At 45.2% G+C, this 20685-nt stretch overlaps 1 protein-coding gene across 1 annotated transcript in view; it reads left to right on the forward strand.

Annotated features, from left to right (window-relative positions):
* Positions 1-4530, forward strand: part of Cab39 (calcium binding protein 39) — a 75143-nt gene extending 70613 nt beyond the window's left edge. Inside the window, exons 8-9 of the mRNA XM_027397438.2 lie at positions 1318-1461; positions 2014-4530. Of these exons, the coding sequence (XP_027253239.1) occupies positions 1318-1461; positions 2014-2202 (333 nt within the window). The 3' untranslated portion in view covers positions 2203-4530. The remainder of the gene's footprint in view (positions 1-1317; positions 1462-2013) is intronic.
* The last annotated feature ends 16155 nt before the right edge of the window (positions 4531-20685 follow it).

The following is a 20685-nucleotide window of genomic DNA, read 5'->3' on the forward strand; positions in this document are numbered from 1 at the left end:
ACATTGCTAGTGCATGCCTTTAATCCCAGAACTCAGGAGGCAAAGGCAAGAAAATCTCCTGAGTTGAGGCCAGCCTGGTCTACAGAGTGAGTTCCAGGACTCACTGGAAACCCTGTCTTGGGGGAAAAGAAAAGAATTATTACATTGCACTTATGTTATGTGGGGAATAGGGCGCATATGGAGGTTAGAGAACAAGTTAGGGGAGTCAGGTCTCTCATTCCACCATGTGAGTCCTGGGGACTGAATTCAGGCTGTCAGATTTGATATGCACCTTTACCCATTGAGCCGTCTTGCTGGCCTGAAACAAAAGTTTTATAAATTCTGCATGAATCCCAGGTAGAATCAATTTGTTTTCCTGAACAACAGATTGGGGGTGGGGATATGAGTGTGGGTGCTGGAGGAGACCAAGAGAGCAGTGAAACCTTCTGGAGCTTCGGTTGCAGTCATGAGCAGCCCACCTGGGTGAGAGGAACCTCTGCAGGAACAGCGAGTATTCTTACTTAACCACTGAGCCGGGTCTGCAGCCCCACAGGGTTTGAGTCTTGGTTTTTGGAGTTTGTTTTTTGTATGATGAGAAGCTGTTTACCTAGAAATGTCAAATACTAGAGCTCAGCTGGGACCCAGCACCTATCAGGCACAGTTCTGTGCTTATATTCCCAGGCGCTCACACTTGAGTTTCTCACTGCATTCTCCAGAGTTCAGTACTATTCGACCTCATTGTGTACATGGTGAAACTAACTCACAAAGAAAGCAAGTAACACTTAGGGTTACATATCTGAACCCAGGCAGGCTGGCACAGGACATGCCCTACTGTCTGCCTTGCTGTTCACAAGGAGGATGTTGATGCCTGCTAACATGTATGTGGTTGACACAGTGGGGCTCAGCTGGAGCTCAGTATGAGAGCAACTTGGAGGAAAACCTGCACATTGTACATTTATATGGTATATCAAGGCAGAAGTGGTTTCAGCTCGATGCTGTGGCTCCTTAACAGTCAGGAATGTGTTGAGGAACCTCCTCTGAACATACTGCTTTGTGAGGCAGGTGTGAGAGTGTGAAAACCTGAGCATGTGTTTAGGAGACAACACGCTTCAACTTGGAAAGCCCTGCTCAATATAATTTAAAACAGGTAGGGGGAAGCTAAGATCAGTGAACAGAAATTCCCAGTACCCTTTCTTCTGGCCACTTTCTTGGGTAGTGGTTATTTATTGTCTTGTTCACTTTCAAACCAGTCTCTCTAGTCTCACAATGACTATAAGATGGGTTGTTGTTTGTTACTGAAGTCTTAATAATAATGCAATGGTCTAAATGTGTCCTCAGCTTCTCGGTGAACTGCTGTTAGATAGACACAACTTCACGATTATGACGAAGTACATCAGTAAACCTGAGAACCTCAAGTTAATGATGAACCTCCTCCGAGACAAGAGCCGAAACATCCAGTTTGAGGCCTTTCACGTGTTCAAGGTGGGCTGCACTGACAAACAGCGCTTTCCTCTAAAACTGTTCATTACAGTTACTAATACTGCCTGGTTTCAGTAACCCACACGGTACTCAGTTTAGTCAGCATGTTTGAACGGAAGCAGGGACCTGGAAATGGGCGGACCATTTGGGCTTGAGAATAAGCAAGCACAGTCGGAGAGGAGCCTCATTATCTTCAGCATGCACCCAAGGTTATTCAGAGACAGCGGTTCCCTTGCTGCCCTCCTCCCCCGCCCATCTAGGCTGGCCTCCCATTCCAAGTCTCTCTGCGGCCGATTGAGTGAGGAAGTGAGGGCCAGGCCCAGGCAGAGTATTTTGTGATGCTTAGTGGAGGGCTATGTGTGTGGTTGGGGTGGGGTGGTATCAGTATTTAGTTCTAACTACTATGTTTCAGAGTTGGCAATCTCTGTGCTAAAGCATGTGATCATTATTATTTCCCCATATCATGTAAAAATAAGCTCTTCTAAAGCAAAAACCAGGAGCTTGTGGGGTGGATGTTGACTGCTTCTCGGACCTACACGGTTTTCTCTTATGCAGGTGTTTGTGGCCAACCCCAACAAGACACAGCCCATCCTAGACATCCTCCTCAAGAACCAGACCAAACTCATTGAGTTCCTCAGCAAGTTTCAGAACGACAGGACGGAGGACGAGCAGTTCAATGATGAGAAGACCTATTTAGTCAAACAGATCAGGGATTTGAAGAGACCAGCTCAGCAAGAAGCCTAATTTCCAATAAACGCCTATGATATCCCTTCCAACTTCAGCACTTGCTGTTAGCTACTCAGCATCAGGCACTCTTATCGATTCATGAGGAACATTACTGCTAATCTGCTGTTAAGTGAACGGTTTTCATTTTACCTTTTTGTTTTTCAGTCCAGGTTGGAGAACGTAGCTGCTGCTTGCACATTAGAGCGCACATGGTCTTTCCCTTGATCTCTGTGTCATTTCAGAACTCACAGACTCCATTTGCTACAGGAGTTCTGAACATGGCTGGGTTCATGAAGGCAAATGCGGGATGAGAGTGGTCTAGGGAAAAGACATTGATGACATCAGCTGATACCTGTACATCGGCACTGCTCTTTGCAGATCTCTGCAGTATGGCATGGCATGGGTACACTTGGCATCCCAGAGCCAGATCATCCACCATCACCGAAGGAACATGGCGTGTACAGGGATTTTTTGGAGATCAAAGGGGAACTGTATCCAGAGTGAGCTTTGGGGAGGATAAAGTTGGCGTGCAAATAAATTGATACTGAAACATAGCAACTTCTCAAGTGTGGCGCTTCGTAAGGTCATAAGGAAAGTGTATATATGCTTTTCACAGCTTTCTAGAACTTTTTGACATTTGATTTTCTTGAGACTTGTGAACCTGGATGTGTTGAAGGGTATTTGTTAATTTTACTTTGGAAGGTATTTTAAAACAGTAGAGCTAGCAAACACCTTACGTTTCATTTCAACACTGCTTACAGGTTTCTTTTGTATATAATTCTTAGAATGCTCATTTCTTTTAAATTGTTTAATTTGTACAGCAGAGGAATGTTATTGTAGTAGTATGTAACTATTACCTGAGTTTTGCAAAAAAAAAAAAAAAAGCTCATATGTAATTGAAATACTTGAGATCACATGAAAATGCTGATTTTAACATTTAAGGATCACAGCACTAAAAGAAAAAGAACCAGTCCCTTGTGTTCAGTTACCCAATGGGGCGCCGTTGGTAGGCGGAACTACAGACCTGGAACTCAGTTCGCCAGATGGACTTGGAGAATATTGGCCTTATTCATTTAAAATGATTCCTAAGATTGCCATATCTATGAATGACACAGATTATGCTAATAATGCTGATTCTTGATTCTTTGTGGGTCGGGGCCTCTGTAGAGCACCTTTCTTTCTTAGAGTAAGTGATCCCCAGTACAGTAGTTGGGAAACTGAGTAATTAAAACTTTGGCTTCTCTTAGGATAAGAAGAGCCCTAGTCCTAGATGTCCTCTGGGGAGATTGTTTTTAATGTCCTTTTCCTTAATGCTGCAAATTATCAGTATTTATAAAGCAACTGATTTTGCACCACTTTTTGTGACTGTGACCACAACAGAACAATATCTCCTAGACTGTATCTACATAAAGTTACTAGAATGGTGTCTGTTCGTCTCAGTGACACACAGATCACAACTAACAACTTAAAAATCAGAGTTTGCCCCATCCAATTCAGCATGGCTGTAGCTGACTAAAAAATTGACATAATTCTTTGCTAGCCTCTCTTACTAACTGAATGATCCATTGGCCAGTAAAAGGAGCCTCCCAGCTGGTGTTTGAGCAGGCTTTAAGGTTTCCTTCAAGAGAAACAAGCTAGAAAAACCACTCCAGAAGATACAGGTGTGTTCTATTTCATTTAAATGGCAGTCTACAGTAAAGAGTTTCCAAGGCCCTTTCCACTGGGGGTTGTTTGAGAGAGGGGGGGGAGGAGAGGGAGAATTTGTGTTCCCTAGAAATAGGGAAAGCATTGAGTCTCCTGGAGGAGGAAATCCTCAGCAGGAGGCAGATTCCAATGCTATGATTTAGTATGCCATCGCTCAGGTGAAAGGGTGTCTCCTTGTTAAGCCAGCTCTTAGAGCCTCAGACAGCAAACAGCTTCCACCTGGTCAGACATGAAGTAGCGCTAGAGTCCGGGGTGGAAAAGGAAGTGGCTGTGTCAGAAAAACGTGTGTCACCAGTGCATCGGGAGCTGGAGGCAGAGAAGACTTCTGGACTGTTTTTAAACAGAACAATGTGAAAACATTCAAAATTGAAAAGTTGCATTTGATGTGTGATCATTTACTAGGTTCCTATTACCAAAACGATTATCCTGGGTGTGGATTCTTTGATGTTATAAAGGTTTAATTTTACTTAAGGCAGTTACTTAATGTGATTTTTTTTAACCCTTAAAAAAAAAAAAGTGGGAGATGTATACAATTGTTAATGACATGGAAGTGTTTCCTTTCTCCTGAGGAAAAGTGAATTTCTTATCAGATATCTGGCTGGCCCTGTAATTTAAATTAAAATAAAATTTTGGAGAAACTGCCTTGTGATGTCCTTTAGACAATCACATTATGTCACTGTGGAGAGTCCCATCAAGAGACACAAGACTGGGCAGGAAATGGTTAAGTCACACTCTTTTTTCCTGCTTCAGAGGTAATGCACCAACCATACAGCTTCCCCTTGTCTTGCCCCTCTGTGCAGTTATCACATCACATCACCCTTCCTGTCTCCACGTTCAGTATCCTACCGTTTTACCGCCCCCTTCCCCCATCCCTAGCATTCGGGGTGTAGATCTGTCTTTGATTTGTCACCAACACTTAGACACAGCACTAGCTACTTGGCAGGAAGATGCACATGCCACTGAGATAGGCCGACCGTGAAGGTGAGACATGTGAAGCCTAGTCCTCTGTGGCACCAAGTCTGTCCCCAGACATGACTCCTCGCCTGTGTACAGTTCTGCCAACACAGCCTTGTCAGTGTCTCTGCGTTCTCTGGCAGCAGAGCAGGGTAACTATATCTGCCAAAGGTTAGCTGCAGCTCAGACTCCCGCTTCCCCATCCCTGTGGTCTCCAGGTCTCCATCAAATCTTCGAAGTCTTCCAGTTTGGGGTTGACCAGGCACCCCATGCTACTTCCATCCTAGCCTGCAAGGACCAGAAGGGCTGCAGTGTTCCATAGTCACCCCAAGTCCTAAGGAATCCCACAGACGCCAGTGAGATCCTACAGAGGAAGAGGGCAGCATGATTCTGCCTTTGCATTGCTCCTGCCTCCCTCTGCAAACCATCTCTCCTAGCTGCTGCCCTTTCCTGAACATTGGGAACAAGGTAAGATTCTCCCATGAGATGTTACTCCCAAAGCCCAGCTGCCTCCCCTAAATTCAACTCCTAGAAAGACCTTGGGAGTGGTCTGAACACCTCCTGCACAGGTTCTGCTCTCTACCATGTGTGCCCATCAATTTTCTCTTGGTAAGATTCTTTTTCTTCCCCACATGCCTCCTTCCACTTATAGGCAGAGACTGTCTTGGAAGCTCCCGTCGTCCTCCATGGGTCTACCTCCCTGCATTCACACTGCCTGGAGGAGCCAGTGATCACACAAAGCTGCAAGTTGTGACTTCAGAAACCTAATCACACACACACACACACACACACACACACACACACACACACACACACACACACCCACTCACCCACCCCTGGGTTCCTAGACAGATTCTATCCTCTGTAGTTAATTTCCTTCAGTGGAAGTAACTTTTTGTCAGTATCTACGGACACCCGTATGTGCTTTTACATTTCCACACACTTTTTGTCAGTATCTACGGGTGTGCTTTTCTATCCTCTGTAGTTAATTTCCTTCAGTGGAAGTAACTTTTTGTCAGTATCAACGGACACCCGTATGTGCTTTTACATTTCCACACACATGGGAGGTTTTGTCATTTGGGGTGATCAAAATGAAAACATAGCAACAATAACTTGTTAGCACCTGCATCTCAGTGGTCCTCGGAACTGGCACATGGAGTAGGATTGGGAATGGATATATTCTGTAGTGGCTTCCTACACCCAGCAGCTGCCCCAGGTGATGATGACAAACTCTGGCTGGTGGAAAAAAGAGCCAGTACTTTTCAACCTCAGAAGTGTTCACCTGCCTATGGAGTCTGAAGCAAGATTTAGCCCCAACATCCACCATGGTAGCCAACTTTGATCCACCCTGACCCAGGCGTTTCCCAGGACCTGGTCCCAAATAGATGATAGTGACAGGCTAGCCAGCTCCCCTCCCTGTAGCAATCTGGCCGCTAGGCTTCTGCAGTGAGCTGCTTTCACACTTTAAGCCCACTGGAGGGCAGTGTAGCTCCTTGGTTTAGTGCAGCAGCTTTATCTGGGCATTGAATATGAAAAGACCCAGCTGCCTGGAGCTTCCTGGTTGAACAACATTTTCAATCAAGAGAGCAGTCAGGGGATTAAAGAAACAGGTGTGGGGTGAAGGAAGCCCTGCATAAATGTGTGTTGTTGATATGGGCTTCACAGTGATGGTTCAGCCGCCTACACCAGGCAGGCAGACTTGGTTCTTTGGTTTTTAGAGTCCAAGAGGCAAGCCCTCCTCATTTTCCAAGCATCGGCATGTTGGGGCAGTTCAGGGGGAACCAAGAGCTAAAGTTCCTGTGGACTACAGAAAATGTGGACATGTTCCTGTAGAGCAAGGTGACAGCATCTGAGACTGGGCATGCTCTCTGAATGTCCCAAGGCACCCACCCACACTGAGAAGTTAGCCGAGGCTGCTACAGTGATTCTGAGATGGGTCCCCATGGACCAGGGCCTACTGGTTTGGAAGGCAGGCTACTCCTGTGCCCTACTCCCTCCCCTAGAAGACAAAGCTGTAGGGACTGAAGAATAGCAGGGAAACATCCCAGGCCTTGATACCCTAGGAGGGTTCTAAATCCACTACAACATGGTTTCTCTTCTGTGCATCTACATAATAGCCCCCAGAGTACCAGGAATCATTGTAGAAGTGGGTTATCTGGGTAGCAGTTTGCTCCTCATGAGCCAATGGATGCAAAAGGGCATGTCTACAGAGGCTCTCCAACTCTCACACACTTCCCCATGGAGGATGTGAAACTGACCCAGACTTGTGGTTGTGAAGAACCAGAGTCCTCTCACTGAGAGGATCTGTCAGTTTAGAGCTGGCTGTGGTTTTGAAAACAGATGAGACAAAATGTCAAATTCACCGGGGAGCAAAAGTGAAGGACCATGGCAGAACAGGGTTCTGCCAAAGAGGAAGAGCCAACTCTTGGGCTTTCTAGAGGGGCTGAGGAGAGTGCCCAGCACACAGTAGGTCATCAGTACATGATGGCTTGGAAAACCCATGTTCCCCAGTGCCCTTCAGGATACTTCCCAACTTGGAATCCTCCTCTGGTTACAGAAATAAAAATAAATCCTGCTGGATCTGGTGACACTGGCCTTTAGTCCCAGCACTCAGGAGGCAGAAGCAGGCAGATCTCTGTGGGTTCAAGACCAGCCTGTTCTACAGAGTCAGTTCCTGGAAAGCCAGATCTATATCATGAGACCCTGTAGCAAACAATAAAACAAAAAAAAAAAAGCCAGTCCCTCTACTGACATTTGTGTTGCTAGCATTGCCCGGGTGCTTTGTTATCATTGTGACATGCACTGTTGACTGAATACTGACACCTGCCACTCTGCATCAGTGCACCAAGGCTGTGTACATTAGCTCATTCCATTTCACCAGGGGCCCAGCAGCCAGATGGGCAGGCAGGTAAATGTGCACAGCACCAAACTGAAATGACTATACCCAAAAAGCTCTGGATTCTGCCTCTTCCAAGCACTGTTCAGAAGATTTAAGGCTCTGGTCTTGAGCTAACGAGAGGAACCCAAGCAACATCCATCTGTTCTCCCACTGAAAGTGGAGGCAAAGAGAGCCAAATGAATTCCCAGGATGGTGGAGGCTTTCACCTGAATGCCTGCCTGATGAGGGACTGCTTTATCTGAGCATAGAGAAATTGGGGGAGACAGAAAATCAGCAGAAAATCAGGGTAGCTTTATATGACAGGTTAGAGCCTGGAAGAGTCCTAACTATAAGAATAGACACTTGGTCCAGAAACAGCTTCCTCCACATTTTGCCAAGAAAGCAGTGATCGGGTGGTAGAAGGAACTGCAGCTCCTGAACATTGCTGGCTGTTTGTTTTGTTTATGTGGGGTCTTGCTATGTCATCCAGGCTGGCCTCAACTCTTCTACTCCTCCAGCCTCCACCTCCCCAATGCTGGAATTACAAGTGAATGCCGCCATGTTTGGTGTAGAATCCAGAACATCCCTGAGTCGAGTAGATGATATATATGGTCCTGCCAGAATCAGATCCAAAGGTGAACCAAGAAGAGGTAAAATAGAAAACGGTCAACTCCAGGTTCAACTATAATACAAGTCTGGGGCTCTACAGAGTGATTATCAGGCACTAGGCAGGTACGGTTACCACCCAGTCAAGATGATCTCACTCTAATCCCCAGGTCAGTTTACAGTCACATATACATAACAACACCCTTATTCAGCACATCCAAGATACCCAATGCACTCCCACATAAGATCAGTGCAGAGGTCCCCAGAGGATGCCAGCAACTGTGACGATGCTAGTGAGACACTGTCTCAAAAAAAAAAAAAAAAAAAAAAGCAACAACAAAAAACTTTGAGAGCAACAATGATACAATTGTTTCTCTATTCTGGGAAGGGCAAGAATGTACCTAGAGTGATAAAGCACAAAACAAAACAAAAAAAAACAATCAACCAAGAATTCTGTACCCAGGAACCAGTGAGATGGCTCAGCCCATAAAGGCACCAGAGTTTGATCCTTGGTACACACAATGTGGAAGGAACAACTAATCACGAGTGTGCACAGGCTAATAAATGCAAGCGAAAATGATTTAAAAGTAATATCTAGCAAAGCTGACCTTCGGAAGTACAGGTGAAATGAGGGCATTTTCAAGTTAAGTAGAAAGACTATTGCTCCCAGACCTGTCTAAGAAGAAATAAATACTAGATAGAAAATTTTAGGCTGAAGAAAGAAGCAGATGCTAATTAAATGTACTGGAAGAAAAGTCCTGTAGGGAGCCGTTCCTGCATTCTCCATTACAATAATGGTGCCTGAAGACACCAAAATGTAAATTACTTCACAGGCGCTGGGTAATCTCCATTCCTTTGATCTCTGCCTATCCCGTGGCTCATTTGGCCTGAGGAGCTGAAGCCATTCATAGGGTAACACGTCCCAGGCGGCTTGCCAGCCTTTATTAAGGAATGGGATTCTTGGTTCAGGGTCTCCGTTCTGGTAAGCTTATGCTCTCCCTTCTCAAGATGCATTAAAGCTTGTCTGCAGAAGGATCCGAGTGTCCTGCGTGTATTTCTTGTATTTCAGCGCGCGGGACATATGGTGCCGAAACCCGAGGAACTTTGTTAACATCTCCGGCACTGCGGAGACCCCTCTAACGGGGCGGATTCAGAACTGCAGGGTGGTAAATTCGGAGAGGTATGTTTTTTCTGGACTTTGGCTTGGGAATGTTGCTATTTTGGGAGGTTAATATAGAGGCTTCTGTGCTTTTACTAGGAGCTATTTTGACCTTTCTCACTGTTGTAGCAATCTTAAAGAAGTCCAGAATTACATATCAGAAACCGAATGTAGTGAGAGATGGGGCGCGCCCAACAATAAAATATAAGGAAAAAGGACCTCCCGGGATGTCTAGTGACAAGGGAGTGAGTAATTTGTTAAGAAAAACAACAAATAAGAAAAAAGGACCTCCTGGGATGTCTAATGACAAGGGAGTAAATAATTTGTTAGATGATTCTGTAAATAAGTTTAAAGCTTTAAATCTTGATAGCTCTGATGACTCTAAAAGCTCAAGAGATAAAGTTTTAGAGAAAACAGCTCAGCCAGGTGAAAAAGAAACAAAAATGGAGGGAGAAAAAATAGGGAATAACCGGTCACACCCCGGTAAATTTAAGAGAAATAAAGACTCAAAACCTAGCCTCTGCCCTACAACGAAACTAGAGGCCTTGGAGCTGAGCAGCTCAGACTCTGAGATTTTAGACTCTAGCAAGGAAGCAGAGCTAGAGGAGGAGGCAGCACGATACCACCCCGATAGATATCGGCTGCCAAAAGTGAAAGCAAATATGAGGCCATCGCCTGTTAATCCAGCGGGTGTACTTCCATCAGCACCCCCATTATTTGGTACCCACTCCTTCTTACCATTAGAGGAGCGGAGAAAATTACAGATGGCTTTCCCAGTCTTTGATAGGGGAAAAGGCCATGCATGCTATTCAACACTTCTTAAAGGCCTGGAATGCCTGGGGCTTTAAAGCCTCATAAACATTAAAGCTCAGGGCCATACTGAGGCCAAGCGCCAAACCTCAAAACCTAAAAGGCCAAAAAAAAATGGTAAAATGGAAAGATATCTTAACTGATCTTTGGAGAGGCCCGGATCCTATTCTCATAAGATCCAGGGGAGCTATTGTGTTTTCCCACAGGATGAAGAAAATCCTCTGTGGATCCCAGAAAGACTCAACCCGAAGAGCCCCTTCGGACCTTCAAAAGTCGAAACTCCACCCTCTCCCCGGGAGTTGAGAGCCACTATTGTTATCCAGATTAACTCCTGTCCTTGACGGAGAGAAAGGGATGGGGGTGGGATTGTTTGATGCAGCCGTTTGCGGATTGGTGTTACTTCTGGCTGGTCTGTAAGCTCTAGGCTCAAAACTAAAGAGAGATCGCCCAAGCGCTCATATTTGGCCAACTATGCTTAAGCAATAGGCCGCCGGCCAGACAGCTCTTGCACACCCGGAGCCTAGGCTCATTGCACAGGGTAGAGTGTCTGGTTTGAGCAGCCCATGAGGGTGCTGAGCAAAGGCATCGCACAGAGTTGCCTAGTATGCAGGCTTCTCTGAGAGGTATGTTGTCCTGCATAAGGGTTGCCTGCCCGAGCCTCCCTTTCCCAGAAAAACGGCAGAGGACAGGTCGAGAGCGCTTCGGGTCAAGCTAACAGCCTGATGGCGACTCTTGTACACAGTCTTAATGTTTGATTTGGGAAGGTACAACCTCTGCCTCTATCCCTCAACATATGGGTGACCTATTTGCTTGTAAAAATGTAAAGCCTTATCATTAATTAATAAAAAAGGGGGATATGTAGGGAGCCGTTCCTGCATTCTCCATTACAATAATGGTGCCTGAAGACACCAAAATGTAAATTACTTCACAGGCGCTGGGTAATCTCCATTCCTTTGATCTCTGCCTATCCCGTGGCTCATTTGGCCTGAGGAGCTGAAGCCATTCATAGGGTAACACGTCCCAGGCGGCTTGCCAGCCTTTATTAAGGAATGGGATTCTTGGTTCAGGGTCTCCGTTCTGGTAAGCTTATGCTCTCCCTTCTCAAGATGCATTAAAGCTTGTCTGCAGAAGGATCCGAGTGTCCTGCGTGTATTTCTTGCCGGCGAGAACATACAGCGCACGGGACAAAGTCCCAGACACAGTGAATATATAAATAATATAGTTTTCTGGGTTTTGTTGGTTTTGTTTTTAGAGACAGGGTTTCTCTGTATAATGGTCCTAGCTGTCCTGGAACTCCCTCTGTAGACCAGACTGGCCTCAAACTCACAGAGATTCACCTGCCTGTACCTCCCAAGTACTGGGATCAAAAGGTGTGTACCACCCTCCCCCCATCAAATATGTAGGTTTTGAAACAGAGAAATGTTTTTCCTCTAACTTCCAAAAGATAAGTGTATATGAAATAAGTACAGTACTGGAGTGTTTTGTTAACATATATGTTTAGTGTCTATGACATCATAGTACACAGGAAAGAGGACCAGAGCTGGCTTATTGTGGAGCAAAGTTTCATATTTTGATCCAATATGGTTTGCATTAAACTTCAAGAAATTGTAATATGTATAGTGATATGTAGAATAATCACTTTAAAAAACTGTTTAAAAATCTACAAGAATTAAAATGATACTGAAAACAGAAGACACTTCTAATGAGAAGGAGGTTGGAGGAAAGACAAGAGCTATACAGTCCCTGAATGGCAAATGTCTGTTATAGAATGTTATTTTAAGGTGTGTTATGTTTGTTTATGCTGTGGAACATTTGTTTAATGAAGCAAAGATGTATTGCATTCTTGTATGTTGCTGTGATTCTTTGTCTAAAACACCTGATTGGTCTAATAAAGAGCTGAATGGCCAATGCAAGGCAGGAGAGGACAGGCAGGGCTGGCAGGCAGAGAGAATAAATGGGAGGAGAAATCTGGAAAGAAAATAATCAAGGAGCAAGAGAAGGAAGAGAAAAGAAGGGGCCAGCCACAAAGCCACACAGCCACACAACCACACAGCCACACAGCCACACAGCCACACAGCCAGACATGGAGTAAGAAGCAAAGAAAAGATATACAGAAATAGAAAAAGGTATAAGCCCAGAGGCAAAAATAGATGGAATAATTTTAGAAAAACTGGCAAGAAACAAGCTGGGAATTTATAAGTAATAACTCTCTGTGTGTGATTTATTTGGGAGCTGAGTGACAGGCCCTCCAAAAAGTAAAGACCAAAGAGTAAAAACAACCAACTACAAATGTCTTAAAAAGTATTAAAGTCTACCCCAGCTGAAAGGCATGACCAGTAAGCCAGATATGGTGATGATATTCTGTTCATAAGAGTCATTCCTCGCCGGGCATTGGTGGCGCACGCCTTTAATCCCAGCACTCGGGAAGCAGAGGCAGGCGAATCTCTGTGAGTTCGAGGCCAGCCTCGTCTCCAGAGAGAGTGCCAGGATAGGCTCCAAAGCTACATAGAGAAACCCTGTCTTGAAAAAACAAAAAACCAAAAAAGAGTCATTCCTCAGATTCAAAGACACAAATGATGGAGTTTAAGGCCAGTCTGGCTGACATAGTTTCAGACCACCTGACTGATATAGAATGAGACCTTATCTCAAAAAGAAAAAAGAAAGAAAGAAAGAAAGAAAGAAAGAAAGAAAGAAAGAAAGAAAGAGAGAGAGAGAGAAAGAGACAAATCAGGTTGAAAACGAAAGGATAGAAGAAGGAAAACATGGAAAGAGTAAAACATGAACCCATCATGGCCTGCAATAGTAACTAATACACCTGGGAAGAGGGCTGGCTCTCTGTTGAGGAACTGTCTCCATCAGATTGGCTTGTGACTCTGTCTGTGGGCCATCGTCTTAATTGGTAGTTGACTAGGGGGGTCAGACTTCAAGAGATCTTCTAAAGGAAATGAAAGCACAGTCCCCAAATGCCATGAACCAATTGTCTGCAGCAACCGTCTTCAGAACCACAGCCTTGAAGCAGTCCAAGTGTCTGACAGCTGATGATCACATGACTAAAGTGTGCCCAGTCCCTACAGGGATGCCTGGTGTCACACGGAGGGACCTGAAAAACATTGCACTAAGGGAGGATCTTGCTGTCAGAGACTGTGTATCTCAGCCACCTATTTGTGTGGCATACCCTGTGTTTGGAGGGACGAACCAGGAATTAACTGCAAATGGTGTGAGAAGATATTTTGGAGCAAGTAAGATGTTCTGACCGTGAATTTTTAAAGTACTTTCTCAATTCTACAAATTCACTAAAAAGCATCAAGTTGAAACTTTTTAAAAGATTTGACAGAATCATTTGCTTTTGTCCATCTGTTTTAGTCTGGTAGCCCTCTGGCATAAGAAGGAAGTTTGTGGGTTTTTTTTTCTATTGACTAAATATAATTCATTGAGAAATTAACAATGATAAAGTATGCCCTTAGCATTGTGCTGGCAAATTATCATTGAGGTGGAAATAAGAATTCTGGGCTCAGATCATCACGCCAGGTGTTGGCGGCACACGCCTTTTAATCCCAGCACTCGGGAGGCAGAGGCAGGTGGGTCTCTGGGAGTTCAAGGCCAGCCTGGTCTCCAGAGCGAGTGCCAGGTTAGGCTCCAAAGCTACACAGAGAAACCCTGTCTGGAAAAAATAATAATAATAATTCTGGGCTCAGAGGGTGGTTCAGTGGGTAAAGGGCTTATCTGGCCACCTCAAGAACCTGAGTTTAATCCCTAGGGTCCACATAATAAAAAGCTGGGCATGGCAGTACACACGTGTGTCCTCGGTGCTAGGGAGGCAGAAACAGGCAGACCCTGGGGCTCAGGACCAGCCTGCCAGCCTTCTAGGTGATTTCAGGGCCAGTGAGACTCTGCTCAAAAAAAAGGTAAAATGGGAGGAGAGCGGCTAGAAAGATGGCTCAGGGGCTGGCGAGATGGCTCAGAGGTTAAGAGCACTGACTGCTCTTCCAGAGGTCCTGGATTCAATTCCCAGCAACCACATGGTGGCTCACAACCATCTGTATGAGATCTGGTGCTCTCTTTTGGCATGCAGGCAGAACACTGTATACATAATAAATACATAAATTAAATAAATAAATAAATAAATAAATAAATAAATAAATAAAATCTTTAAGGAAAGAGAAAGAAAGAAAGAAAGAAAGAAAGAAAGAAAGAAAGAAAGAAAGAAAGAAAGAAAGAAAGAAAGTAAAAGATGGCTCGACAGGCATTGGTGACGCACGCCTTTAATCCCAGCACTCGGGAGGCAGAGACAGGCAGATCTCTATGAGTTCGAGGCCAGCCTGGTCAACAGAGCGAGTGCCAGGATAGGCTCCAAAGCTACACAGAGAAACCCTGTCTCGAAAAACCAAAAAGAAAGAAAGAAAGATGGCTCAGCAGTTACCAGCATTTGCTGTTCTTCCAAAGGACTGGACTCAGTTCCCCACTGCCACAATGTGTGACTCACAACCACCTGTAACTCTAGCTGGAAGGATCCCAACACCCTCTTCAAGCCTCTGCAGGCACCACTCACGCACAGACACAGGCACACACACACACACACACACACAGGAGGCCCACGGTTGTCCTCTACCTCTGCATGCATACACACACAAGTGCACACACCCTTACACAAATGAATACACACCCTCATAAGCATGTACATATCCCCATTAGAGATAATACTTACTCCTAACATACAAGTTTTTTAAATGAAGGCAAAATAAAGACATTTCTGGATAAACTGCAGCTGAGTGAATTGATAGCCTGTAGCTGGCTCACGGAAGTGGCCATGGGAACTCAGGAGCTGGAGAAGATCCAGATGGAAACAGGAGGAACGAAGAGAGCTGAAGGCAACTGGATGGTAAATATCAAAGGCAATTTTATCTTTCCTTAATTCTCTTGAAGGCAACAGGCTGCTCAAAGCAATAATAATAATATATTGTGAGATTCATAACATTGTAGGAAGCAATTTATAATAGATAAGGTCATACCAAGGTAAAATCCTTGTGTTATCAGAAGGTACTTAACTTCATTGATTCCATGAATCAGCCACTCAAAACATCAAAAACAAAACAAAACAAAACAAAACAAAAAAGACCAGAGAAAATACAAAAGCAAAGACCACAGAGGTAAAGATTAATGGTGACATATAAATCAGTCAGCAAGATGATAGCCAAGCACAATACTCCACCACAGCTATGTTTACTCAATAAAAGCAGGTTAAGACTTCCTGTCAGGGGCAGCAAAGCCAGATCCAACTCTCTTCTGTGTACAACGGTTGCCCTTTGAACATAAAGCTACAACAGACAAGGGCAAAGATGGAGATTTAGCAGCTAAGAGCATTTGCTGCTCTTGCAGAGGACTCCGATCCAGTTCCCGGGACCCAAAACAGGCAGCTATAGCTCTAGTTTTGGTACATGTGGTGCACATACATACTACATGCAGGCATTCTCATACCACATAAAAGAAATACATAGATATGTGTATGCTGTTGAAGGGTTTAAATAAAAGCGTACAAACACTAATTACATCTGACATGCGCAGAAGAGCACCAATAAAACTGACTTAGAACAAGAACCGTCACCAGAGTTGAATTAATTCCATTCCTTCCTTGTTCATTATTGGAAGAGAAGACCTAAACGTTCTAACTTCTTCCTTAGTGTTTAATGGGAAATTGGTGATGGAAAACAAAACCCACTATAAGGCCCCCACACAGACCTTCCTTCACCCCCACCCCACACACACACACATTCAGGACTTGCTGCCCCAAGACCAAGGCAGAACTGAGCTTCGGGAGTGCCATGTGATCCATGGTGGGCAAGATGAGGCCTCCGGAGGCTCCTACAAAGGCAGGGAGGGCATAAGCGACACTGTATGTGTCCTTTGTCCCTCCTCCACTGGAGTCAGCCACGGTCACGTCAACTGGTATGGTCCATGTAGAATGTTCTTTGCATCTCAGTCTGTTTTGCTCTGTGGGTCCTGCCAACCTAAGGGACTCCGAAGTAGACACAAGGCCACACAGTTTCTTCAGATGGCCATAACGCTGTGTCAACACTAATCCTAAAGGCATAGCCCCACACTGTGACAGCAGCAATGCAAAGAGACCTTGTGCTGGGCTCTCCTCCTTGGGACCTTTGGGCATGGCGGAGTTGCCGGGGGTCATAGTTTCATTGAGACTACTTTATACAGGTAGAGACTTGATCGACCACTGGACTTTCTGCCTTCCTGGGGAAAAAAAAAAAACACCAAACTTTTGGAAATTTGGTTTTGTGGAAAATGAGTAGCCCTTTCGTCAACACTAATGGGTGGGAGATGTGGCTCAGTGGGTGGAGCACTTGCCTAGCATTTGTGAAAACTAAAAACCAGGTGTGGCAGTACATGCTATAATCCAGTACTTCACATGGAGGAGGCAGGAGTTCAAGGACATCCTCAACTGCATAGTGGTTATTCCACCTGGCTTTTGTTGTGTGACAGATACAACACTGAAAAAACTATTTCAGCTTACAGTCTCTCGTGAATGGAAGCCAGAGCAGGGGCTCACTGCAGAAACTGAACCAGCAGAAACTGAGCCCCTGGAAGAATCCTGTTCACTGGCTTGCTTCCCCTGGCTTGCTCAGCCATGGTTCTTCAACAGCCCAGACCCAAGTGCCCAATGATGTCACTCTTCCATCAATTATCAACTAAGAAGCCCTGCAGACATGCACAAGGCCAGACTGATGGGGGCATGCCTCCTCAACTAAGATGCTCTCTTCCCAGGGTGTTAACTTTTCTATGGCTGTCGTAAAACATCGTGACCAAGGCAACTAACTTCCAGAGACCTAAGAGTCACCATAGCAGCAGGGAAGCATGCAGGCAGCAGATAGGCATGGTAGCTGAACCAGCAAGCTGAGAGCTCACACCTCAAACCGCGAACAGGGGCCAGAGTGAACTGGAAATGGTACATGACTGTGAAACCTCAAAGCCCACTGGCAGCGATGAGTTTCCTCCAACAAGGCTACACTCCTAAATCTACCACCAACTGGGGACCAAGTATTCAAATATCTGAGTCCATGGGTGACATCGTTATTTAAACCACAATGCCAGGTACCTCTCTACATTTGTGTCAAGTTGACAGAAACAAGCAACAACCCTGTCTCACGACATAAACAATAACAAAAACTTTAATGGAAACCAGATTTCAGATTAAATTATTGGAGGACAAGAGACTGCCCTTCCTCCCTCCCCAGATTGAGCTTACAAAAAGCAACCTTTAGGAAATGCATCTGGAAAAGCCTTTGTGATGTACGGGACAGGGAAGAGGACCCTTAGAATTGAGGGTTGGTGTGGAAAGGGTGACCTCCAGGGATGCAACCAAAGCAAGGCAAGAGAGTGTGAGCAGGGATAGAAATCGGAAGGAAACATCAAGGATGCAGGAGGCCCCTGGGGGAGAGGCGAGTGGTTGGGAGGCCTTCCGCACAAGAGACAGTGTAGATGGTAGGAGCTTAGAACCAGCTGTAACTAGCCAGATCAAAAATGGATGCCTCCTGAGAGGCACTTGAAGGAACATGCAAGCCAACAAGATCCTCTAAAACAGTTTAAAAGTCTCCAAACGTACATGAAGTTAGCTGAAATAACCGATCCCTCTTATGTAAAGTCTGTGAGGCAGGCTGTGGTGGGGGTGGGTTCCAGCAGGAACGTCAAGTCCTTTCTGGAAAAAAAAAAAAAAAAAAAAGCAAAAAGCATTGAATGCTCCCCAGATCCCCAGTGGAGACAGAATTTACCCTTTACTGCTGAATGAGACTGGTTCCAAAGCAGATGGTAAGATTAACCATGCTGGACACTAGGAGAACACAAGCCAACATTCTGTCAGGAAAACTCAGATGACGCATGGGCTGTTACCAAAGCACGCCTGCTTCCTGTGAGAGAAGAAAACTCAAGATGATGGACTGAGAACCCTGTGGGCTTCACGAAACCTTGGTCATTTAAGGAAAGTTACACCATAGACTTGATAAATAAAATAATTTAAAACTTAAAGAAGGGCTGGCGTGAGCGCTAAAGATAATTATGTTTTAAGTTTAAATTACTGCACTAAGAGAGCTAGAAAACAAAAATGCCTCTTAACTTGTAAGTCCCACTTGCCCAAGGACAGATAACTTTTAGAATGCTGGGAGCTGTTGTTCATGCAAGATAACAGCCCTGTGTTTTCATTTCTGTAAGCAAGTTTGGTTGCCCCGACTGCACAGGGTGTATGTACTTGGTTACATGTAGGCAGGAGCTACATAGCCAGGATGTATGTCAGGATGTATGCTTGTCCTCGATTGGATGAAGGCAGAAAGTGCACAGTCTTGTGGGGTTTGCCTTTATAAGCACCTGACTAATGTATTTGGCAGCTGTTCTCTGGGAATTCTGGGTACAGACCTGGCAAGTGCCCATTGTCCTGGCCAGTATTTAATAAAGCTTGCTTTGAATTTGGCTCGAAAATTGTGATAGTGGTTGCATTCTCTCCCAGTGGGATCAACACTGTAGACATAGCTCAGTTAGTGAAATGCTGGCTGTGTAAGCATGAAGACATGAATTCAATCCGCAGAACCCTCCTATAAAGCCAAGTGTAGTGGTTTATGTCATGTGACCTCAGTACTAGGGAGGCAGAGACAGGATCCCTGAGCTTGAATGACAGCCCAACCTGATTGAGAAGTCCCAGGCCAAGTGAAAAACTCACAAAACAATACCAAAGGTTGACCTCTGACCTTCACATACACACAGGAAGAAGGGAAGGGAGAGGATGAGAAAAGAAGGAAGAAATTAAGAGTACCAGCATCCCTGATGCTCCAAATAGTCTCTGGGCAGAGGCCAGTTGTGTTGCCAGGTTGAATACGGGTGCCCAGTTTAAAAAGGGCATATTAACCAGGTGGCGGTGGTGCACGCCTTTAATCTCAGCACTTGGGAACAGAAACAGGCAGAGCTCTGTGAAGGCCAGCATGGTCTACAAAGTGAGTTCCAGGGCAGCCAGGACTATTACACAGAGAAACCATGTCTCAAAGAACAAACAAAGCAAACAACAAAAATACATTTGTAGTATAAATTATTTGTTGTAAATCTGAAATTCAAATTTCTCTGTGCGTTGTCTCAGGGAGCGCCTGAGCTCTTGGTGTTATGATAAAGCTCAAAGGGAATCCTTGTGTGTGGGACCTTGGCGGATTCCATGGCAGGCGAGGGTGACGGAGGGCGCAGGGGACGAGGACAGACAAATAGGCCAGGCAGACAGAGCTTAAGTGAGAAGTTTTATTAGAAGGAGAGGGCGGGAGAAGAAAGAGTCCATGATTACATAGTCTGCAATCATGGAACCTTGGGCTGACCAGGATGCTGCCTGAGTGCACTGTGCCAGGTGATGTGCAGGTCAGCACAATGCCCGAGTCCTTACACTTGGATCCTCTGGCCATGTGTGTGAGAGGTTGTCTCACTTACCTTAGCTGATGTGGGAAGTCATCTTAATTGTGGGTAAGGTTCCAGAACCCTGACTAGGGACCACAAAGGAATGAAAAAAGGACACACACACAGAACACACACACACACACACACACACACACACACACACACACACACGGAGTAAGCATTGGTGGGGCTCTTCTAAGGCTCCTTAGGCGAAACACAGGGAGAGGAGTTAGCTGGTCTCTGTAAATAGTCTCATCCCGGAACCGGAAGCCACAGTCACTGGTCTTTTCCCACATTGATGCACAAACACCCATCCTCAGACCCCTGAGGAAAGTGTTGACATTCCTCTTGAGCCTGGCCCATAGGGGTAATGGCTTTGTCAATTTCCCACACTGGACCAATTGGTCTTGGAGTCCTTGACACGTCCTGCCCAGGTCAAAATACTCATTCACCCAGGACTTCCCTCACTCAGGATATCCTCTGCTCCCCACCTACAAGTACCTCCAAATGCTGACCCCTTCCTCTGCTCCCCACTTGCCCGAATCTCGCCAGCAAGGCCTACCCAACCACAGCTGCCTCCATTGCTGTCAGTCTTTTCTGTCCTCTCAGAATTGGTTCTGTGCTTACTCTTATGTCTTTCGATAGAATGTAAATGCAAGGGCGTGATGGTGTCACACCTAGCCCGGTATGCACCACAAGGAAGGAGAAAAAAATGACATTTATGGGTTCCAAAATTTTTATTAATTCACCACATAAGTGGGTCACTGATTGATCAGGGCTGTAGGACAGGGACTTGGGAGTCTTGTTTCTCCTGATAGCCCCCAGCAGGGTCAGAAATGGAGTTTATAAGCATAAAATTCACAAACATTTGTTGCCAAGTTACAGTTAAAATCTTCACCAATCAAGTTAGAGATTAGGGGCTTCCTTGAGTGTTCCATCATTGTCAGTTGATATACAACGC

Source organism: Cricetulus griseus, chromosome 2 (assembly GCF_003668045.3).
Source record: "Cricetulus griseus strain 17A/GY chromosome 2, alternate assembly CriGri-PICRH-1.0, whole genome shotgun sequence".
In the NCBI taxonomy this organism is placed as follows: domain Eukaryota; kingdom Metazoa; phylum Chordata; class Mammalia; order Rodentia; family Cricetidae; genus Cricetulus; species Cricetulus griseus.